Source organism: Oreochromis aureus, linkage group 22 (assembly GCF_013358895.1).
Source record: "Oreochromis aureus strain Israel breed Guangdong linkage group 22, ZZ_aureus, whole genome shotgun sequence".
NCBI lineage: Eukaryota > Metazoa > Chordata > Actinopteri > Cichliformes > Cichlidae > Oreochromis > Oreochromis aureus.
In genome coordinates this window covers 23462548-23471291 of record NC_052962.1, presented here as the reverse complement: position 1 = coordinate 23471291, position 8744 = coordinate 23462548, and the positions used below count along the sequence as shown (strand labels likewise).

At 41.1% G+C, this 8744-nt stretch overlaps 1 protein-coding gene across 2 annotated transcripts in view; it reads right to left on the bottom strand.

Annotated features, from left to right (window-relative positions):
* Positions 1-200: 200 nt before the first annotated feature.
* Positions 201-8744, bottom strand: part of LOC116319994 (ephrin-A1-like) — a 30783-nt gene continuing 22239 nt past the window's right edge. The window contains exons 2-5 of one of the 2 annotated variants that reach the window (XM_031739491.2): positions 2846-3141; positions 2017-2082; positions 1810-1905; positions 201-1690 (exon numbers count right to left, since the gene is read on the bottom strand). In XM_031739491.2, coding sequence (XP_031595351.1) covers positions 1563-1690; positions 1810-1905; positions 2017-2082; positions 2846-3141 — 586 coding nt within the window. In that variant the 3' untranslated portion in view covers positions 201-1562. The remainder of the gene's footprint in view (positions 1691-1809; positions 1906-2016; positions 2083-2845; positions 3142-8744) is intronic. The other variant, XM_031739492.2, reaches the window with a different exon arrangement.

The following is an 8744-nucleotide window of genomic DNA, read 5'->3' as shown; positions in this document are numbered from 1 at the left end:
ACATATTATACATTTCTCTTACTTACACATGTACAAAATTAGGTAACAAGAATTCAGATAAAAAAGACTGACTTCAATGGTAGTCATACACTGTTGTGCTTTGTTGAATCAAGCCAGCCTGTCAGGTGAAGATGTGCTTGGCAACTGGGTTCGATGCTGTGTCTCGTCTGTTGTGAACTGGTGACTATACCATTTTTCCCTTTTTTTTTTTTTTTTTTGAATTGCTCTAAAACTAAATAGCTGATTGCCCCACTTTGTGTTTGCTTGTTTTCCAGTCGGGGTGGAAAGCACCATGACACACAGGGGTGAGTCCTGCGCTAAAAAAGAAAGATTTAATACCAGCTTCTTGTGTCAGACAGTTTTAACCATTGCGAGGCGAGATCCAACAAACAGAGAAGTCCAGCCTCTCTGCGGTTCACACAACATCTCAGTGTTTCTTTTGGCAGAAAGAAAAAAAACATTTGTCTCAACACGCTTTCAATCAAACGCTGCACAGCTTACACACATTCTCCTGTTCTCAATTAAACGCGCACATATTGCCTTTCACACAAATACTACCTCCACCGGGGGCCCTCCCCATCGGCAACAGTAAACATTTCATTTTGTGAGCACATGGTATATACAGTAAAACGTCTCAGCTGCAAATGTTATAAATTATCTTCACAGAATGTACACGTAACATGATTCAACGTAGTGTTTCCATGTGTTACAGAGCGTCTGATGATTGTGTGTGTGTGTGTGTGTGTGTGTGTGTGTGTGTGTGTGTGTGTGTGTGTGTGTGTGTGTTTGGATTAAGCACTGTTTTAAATGGAGTGTATGTTGATGTGCAGTATTAGTGCTACAGTATATAAGCACATGGTCTGCGAAGGAATCGTGGTCATGAGAACAACTTTTGTGTCTGTTAATGCTACATTAAGAGAACGTAATCACCTGGGACAGCAAGGTCACGCAATACCGTTACGATAACAATACAACAAATAGTACACAGTACTCAGGGTGGAATAGTGTACAAGTTGGAGAGATGACTGATCTTTGGCTCAAAAGGCTTGAGATTACTTTTTTTTTTTTTCCTTTCTTTTTTCTTTAAATGCTGACTTCCTGTCCCCCATGTCAGTATAAAATTCAAAGTTGGTTAACTCCTGATTGTCCTTCAGCCACTTCAGGTTCCTCTTCAACTTCTTTCTTCTCTCTTGCAGGGAAGTCCTCCAGAGCGGTTGGTTTGATGGGGGAGCCCCAAATAGCACAAATCAAGGAGAGCTTTGTCTTTCCAGAAAAATACTGTCATCTTTTGGACAAAAAAAAAATAATAAGACAAAGCACAAGTACTTGTCTCAAATGCTCAAAGTTGCTCAGCACATGTTGTGCAAGCGAGTCCATCTGTACTCTGCACGCTTCAAAAGTCTCTCCCTGTGGCCAGCACTGGGCATGGTTTTTTTTTTTTTTTTTTTAGTCAGTGGTTTTCAACCCCACGGACTGTCTTCATTGTAGTCTCTGAAAAAAAACAAAAAATCCCCTCCAAAAACAAAAAAAAGTCTGCCAACAGAAATCCTTTTTATGTACTCTCAGTGCAACAAAAACAGTAACGAAAATGGGACTAGCACTGAGAGGATTGAGAGGGATGTAGCTGCCACTGCGGAGTTTGCGCTTACACTCTTCTGAACATCTGGCAGGATAACCACCGGGTCATCTGCTTGAGGACAGGAGACAAAGAAAACACATTAGTACCATAAATTTACATAAACCCCAAATGTACCTGGATTGTTTTAGGGTCAGGGATAATTAGATAGGACACGGGGTTGGGCTACATACCTGCAGGCAGCCTGTTGGATGGGTTGTGAACCCCGCCACCGGCTCCAACTGTAGTCCCACCTGTGCCCCCTTTAGCCACTCTGGCCTCTTGAGAGCCTGGAAAAAAAAAAGGCCATCAATCATTCTGTCTTGCAATAGCCTAAAACACGACTGTTAGAGGTGACTGTACTGCTTTCTTTTCATCCAAGAGGGTGGTCAAAAACGTACCATCTGCGGCTATGACGCTCACCCTCAGCCTCAGGCACTCTTGGCCATGGTGGTGCAAAGGTTTGGCTGCAGGGAAGAAGAAAGAAACAAAACAGGCGTTAACATCCTTACTAATACACTTATCCTCTCTTGGTCCCTTAATCCACCTTAATGCACGCGCACATACAAACACTGACACACAAACCCTTGGCAACAGAAAAACAACGGTACAAAGCCCTGGGAAGCCATCTGTGATCAGGCAGAGTGTGTCTTGTCCTGCCGTTTATCTAATTACAACCATGGCCAGGGTGACAACATTGCCTGTGCTTTGTGGTCAGTTTATAGCAAGGCTAGTATTGCATAAAACTTGGCAAAGTGAGCCAGCGCCCCAGTTTTCAAAGAGCTGGCCACTGAGCTGCAGCTTATCACACCTGGTCCACAAACATGCAAACACCACCCAGGTCACACTTTGTTGCAAAAGTAAGATTTCTGTGAATCAGGGATAATTAGATGGATTGACATGAAGTTTTTTTTTTTATCATTTCCAGGCAACGAGCTGCAATGACCTTAAGATTAAAAGATGTTTTTCCAAGTGAAATGTCTCAAAAAGATATCCATGTTTATTTTAGCATGAATTAGGATAACTTTAAGGATCGCTTAGCATTAGTGTCTAGCATCTAGTCATCATTACATAAGTACCACATTTCTATGGCTGACTTTGTGTCATGCAAACACCCAAAAGCTAATATGTTGAACAGGAAAACGCTGTCAATTTATCTTGGCTGCATGGTCCCTGTGTTATTAGAAAATAAGTTTAACTAGGAACTAGGACAGGATCCGTGACACTTACAGATATAGTAGTAGCTCTCTCCTTGGCGAAACTCCTTTCCCAGGGTGAAAGGAGTAAAACGCTGGAATTTTTCAGAGAACTTCTCAGGAGCGTGAGGGGCAAATGGATGACCGCACTCCCAGCGCATCTGGTCATACGACTGGGGCTTGCAGGTGTCGTAGTCCTCCCGCTCCACCATGTAGAGCACGTATCGCTCGGCGTCCAGCGATGGCACCTCACCCTGCGGGTAATGGGGGCAGACGATGTCCAGGTAGTCATTAAGCTTCACCTCCACAGCATAGTCGTTCCGCTGAAACCTGTCGGGATGAGGCAGAGGAGGCAGGTTACGCAAGTGGCAGGAGACTGATAACCGTGCTTATAGCATCGGAGCAGTAATAAATATAAGCCTCAAAACCTCTGATTATATATTGATCGGCTACACGCCGGTGTACAACAGGGAAATCAGAGGAAAGACTGTGGGGTCTGGGAATGGGAGATAGAGAGCAAAAGAAAGAAAGAATGTTTGTATGGGAGGATGTATATGAGCGTTCAGGTGGAGTGAAGAAGGAAGACGCGATAAGGGGAAAAAGTGATCTGCAGAGGACACGCCCATAAATATGGATGAATGGGAGGCCAGTGTGGCTGATGCTGCTGTGCTGAGAGTTAGCACCGAGTGCACATTGATCCCGTGTCTCCCTGGAGTTGAACGATGTTTACCGAGAAACATTAGTAGTCAGTTAGCCCGTCAACACAGGAGATGAGTATTGACATCTGCAGGCTACATGCACACACAAACAAACACACACAGGTAGAGCAGCAGAATGCATAATGACAGAAAAAGTGGAAACACACCTGAGTTTGCAAGCGATAGAGACAAGAATATAAATAAAGGTCACATACAACTCAATCTAAAAAAAAAAGCTTAAGGATAGACAAACTATAACTGGGGTAGCAAAAGGAAATGGCAAAAGCATCTTCCACAGGATAAGACGGACTAGCCAAAGCGGAATTTCTGAACCAATTTGAATGATTTAAGAAGTCATGGCTGTTGCATCTCCTCGCTTGTTTCAGGACACACTTCAAAAGTCAGCATCTGTGATGGTCTGATGGTGACTTAGTGCACACAGCAGGGGTAACCTAAACATCTAGCAAAGCGCCATCAAGGCTGAACAATAAACACAGCTTTTAAAGAAACATGTGCTCCCATGTTCCTTTTTATGGAAGGTCTAGCTGATTTCAGCAAGAAAAACCACATTGTGTACATATTCCAGCAGCATAGCTCAGTAGTAAAAAAATTAGGGGGCTGAGGAGGGGTAAATTGGCTAGATTGCAGACCGGCCCGGTCACCGCATTTTGAAAAAAAAAAAAAAAAAAAAAAAAAAAAAAATGGCAAAGGAGGCCCCGAATTGTTGAGCAGCTGAATTTGTGACTAGTACAAAAACAGATATCCCTCAGCTCTAAAACTCTTACAACACTTCATAGATGATACGTGACAGCGGTAGCAGTCAAAACCCACCTGCCACAATTTTTTTGAGGCATCAAATTAAAAAAAAACAATAAATGCTCCAAGTTTCAACATCCGATATGTTGTCTTGATTCATTTTCTAAATAAACGCAGGCTGATTTACAAATCATTGTCGTCTCTTCTTGCTTACATTTTACACCGCGTCCCAGCTTTTTTTGAGAGCAGGGTTGTATGTCTTAACCCACTCATTAGGGTCAGATAGACAGGCACAGATACAACATGAGTCTGGTGACAGTCTGTAACTGTCTTCCACCACACTCCCTCTCATTACAAATACAGATAGAGACAGTCAGACTGTCTGCCTCCCCCCTTCAACCCTCCCTTCACTCTTCCACCCTCTCCACCCTTTTTACTATGGTCCTTAAGTAAACTAAACTTCCCATCTCCTCTTAGAGCTGGCTCAAAAAAGCACTTACACAAAAAGCATCATTTTAGTCTGCTTCACATGTGCGCACATAAACACTGATTACTGCAGAAAGCTTAGACTACTTAAAGAACAATTTCGAATACTTTGGTGCAGTTTCATTTGGCCTTATCTCAACTGTCCACGAGTCCTTCGCCCTCAGGGGGATACCATCAGAGATATTATGAGGTTGTCTCCAGGGAATTGTCACTGAAGGTATTTCAGCTTTGTCCCCATCCTCTTGACTCAGTGAGAGCTCCAGGGGCGGCTCACAGCTAATGCTCTCTTCTCAGCCAAAGCCATCTATCACCAGCCTGAAGCGGTAGCTGACCACAAGTAACACACACACACACACACACACACACACACACACACACACACACACACACACACATACGTGTTTTCGTGAAATATCAGGACCTATGACAAAAATGTGACAAATGGGAACGTGCCTTTCTGAAGGTCCTAGAGGCATGGGAATCACACAAAGTTTGACCCATGCTTCCAGGAACACGCCCATCTGTTGAGATTTTGGCTAGGGTGAAATTTTGGTCAAACCTGAATTTAATGCTACTTGTGAGGACACTGTCAGGTTTATGTGACTTATGAGTACCATAAGGTCACACACTGATATTTCATGTTTAGGTGAATTGTGAAGCCCATGGAAACACATAATTTTCAAGTATATATGACTTATAAGGACCAGGTAAGGGTAGGTTCTGTATTTTTAAGCTTGGCTCCTTTTGAGATTACAATATAATAGGCATGGATGCACAATAGTAATGCTCACCAGTCGGGTAACTTCTGACAGAAATATCAGACATTTATGTGTTAATAAAACAGTAAATATGAGCTGTGTAGAGACTTAAAAAAGACATAGGTCAAATGTGGTCAGTCTACTTTTTAAGTCTTAATATTGTAATGCATTAATTCATTTTGTAGTGAATGTTCATGTCAATAAAAACGTGGAACATTATCTGCCTTTCTTATCATTTAATTGAAAAAGCACCCAGCATAAACCACAGATTTATGAGTAAGAACAATGCAATACAGAAAACTACAATATTGACATAACTGTGGAAGCAACAAAGTATCTCTCTTGGTTGTTTCTTTTTTCCTTGCATCTTTCTTTTAATGCAATGATCCTGTTGTGGATGTAGTACTTTATGGCAACCCAGTCTCTGCCTTTACGAGCTGCCGGCTCTGCTTGGAAGCAGCAGTCACATTCCTTTTACCTGGTACTTTGCAGCAACCTTTACTTCATCATTTGTCCACTTGCTTCTCACCTTCCCAGCTGTCATAAATGGAAACAAAAGAAAATATCTTAATGTGAATGCAAGAAAAGATAGAAAATATTCTAGTTTATAGTTTATAATGTGAATACAAAATGTTCTTAAACCTTGCTTTCTACTGGAGCACTTTAAAGGAGCAATGTAACACAAACTAGAGTTGTTGGTTCTACCAATTGAGAAAGGCTACAAAAACACATTCATGTCCTTCACAGCTTAAAACAATATGAGGACAATGTAACACAAAAACACAAAATATCAAATTTAGTAGGAATAAATATCAAGCTGATGCTTTAAAGGGAAAGTTAGAACTAACAAATGGTACGCCAATTTCTTTCTCCTAAGATCTTCACAAAGAAGTAAAGCTAATGTTGATTTTGGGAAACTTTGACTCAAACTGATTGTTTTAATACAATCAAAGTGCATTTAATTTATGCACTAGGCCCAACTGACACATAAACTTGATTACTAAATACAAAAACATGATGTGTAACCTGTTGGAAGAATGAAGTGGGTATGTCACTCACCAATTGGTCTGTATGAGGCTGAGACAGGACCTCAGCACTTGGTGTCTGCAACAAAAGACAACAATATAACGTCAGAAACATTCTCTAGTATAAATCCCGACTAGATGATCAACTACAGATCATATTTGTAGCAGTGAACATTATTCACAGAAGGATCCGACTTCCTTATACAAGATTCTATAGAAACTTAACACTGTACAGTTCTGCTACCAACAATATGAGGACAGTGTAACACACACTAGAGTTGTTGGTCCAACCACATGAGGAAGGCAACTGAAACACACTCATGTCCTTCACAGCTTAAAACAATATGAGGACATTGTAACACACACTACAATCACTGGTCCTACCATATGAGGACTTCTTCTTAAACACACTCATGTCCTTCACAGCTTAAAACAATATGAGGACAGTGTAACACACACACTACAATCACTGGTCCTACCACATGAGGACTTCTACTTAAACACACTCATGTCCTTCACAGCTTAAAACAATATGAGGACATGACGACTGAACACATGTAGAGTTCATGTTCCTGACTTCTAACTTCTCCTGCTGTTGTCAATAAAAGCTCTAAACCCAACACTGATGTAAAGCCATCTATTTCCCCAGAAATTAAATCATGTAAACTGATCAGCGGGAGGTTAAATGGACAAAACATGTGTAAAAGGACAAAAATATCAAATGTAGTCAGAATAAAGATCAAGCTGATGCTTTAAGGGTAAGTTTGGACTAACAAATGGTATAGACCAGGGTGCCCAATCCCAGTCCTCGAGAGCTACTGCCCTGCAGCTTTTAGATGCGTCCTTGTTCGAGCACACCTGAATCAAATGAATGGCTCGTTATCAGGCCTTTGCCAGACTTGATGGCATGCCGAATTGGTAATCCAACTATTTGATTCAGCTGTGTTGGAGTAGGGATGCATCTAAAAGCTGCAGGACAGTAGCTCTCGAGGACTGGGATTGGGCACCCTGGTATAGACAATTACTTTCTCCTAATGCTAATGTTGATTTTGGTTAACTTTGACTGAAACTGATTGTTTTAATACAATTAAAGTACATTTCATTTATGCACTAGGCCCATCTGACACATATACTTGATACCAAATACAAAAATATGATGATGTAACCTGTTGGAAGAATGAAGTGGGTAAGTCACTCACCGATTGGTCTGTATGAGGCTGAGACAGGACCTCAGCACTTGGTGTCTGCAACAAAAGACAACAATATAACGTCAGAAACATTCTCTAGTATAAATCCCGACTAGATGATCAACTACAGATCATATTTGTAGCAGTGAACATTATTACAGAAGGATCCGACTTCCTTATACCAGATTCTAAAGAAACTTAACACTGTACAGTTCTGCTACCAACAATATGAGGACAGTGTAACACACACTAGAGTTGTTGGTCCAACCACATGAAGAAGGCAACTGAAACACACTCATGTCCTTCACAGCTTAAAACAATATGAGGACAGTGTAACACACACTACAATCACTGGTCCTACCATATGAGGACTTCTACTTAAACACACTCATGTCCTTCACAGCTTAAAACAATATGAGGACATTGTAACACACACTACAATCACTGGTCCTACCATATGAGGACTTCTTCTTAAACACACTCATGTCCTTCACAGCTTAAAACAATATGAGGACATGACGACTGAACACATGTAGAGTTCATGTTCCTGACTTCTAACTTCTCCTGCTGTTGTCAATAAAAGCTCTAAACCCAACACTGATGTAAAGCCATCTATTTCCCAGAAATTAAATCATGTAAACTGATCGGCGGGAGGTTAAATGGACAAAAACGTGTAAAAGGACAAAAATATCAAATGTAGTCAGAATAAAGATCAAGCTGATGCTTTAAGGGAAAGTTTGGACTAACAAATGGTATAGACAATTGCTTTCTCCTAATACTAATGTTGATTTTGGGAAACTTTTCCTCAAACTGATTGTATTAAAACAATCAAAGTGCATTTCATTTATGCACTAGGCCCAACTGGCACATATACTTGATACCAAATACAAAAACATGATGTGTAACCTGTTGGAAGAATGAAGTGGGTATGTCACTCACCGATTGGTCTGTATGAGGCTGAGACAGGACCTCAGCACTTGGTGTCTGCAACAAAAGACAACAATATAACGTCAGAAACATTCT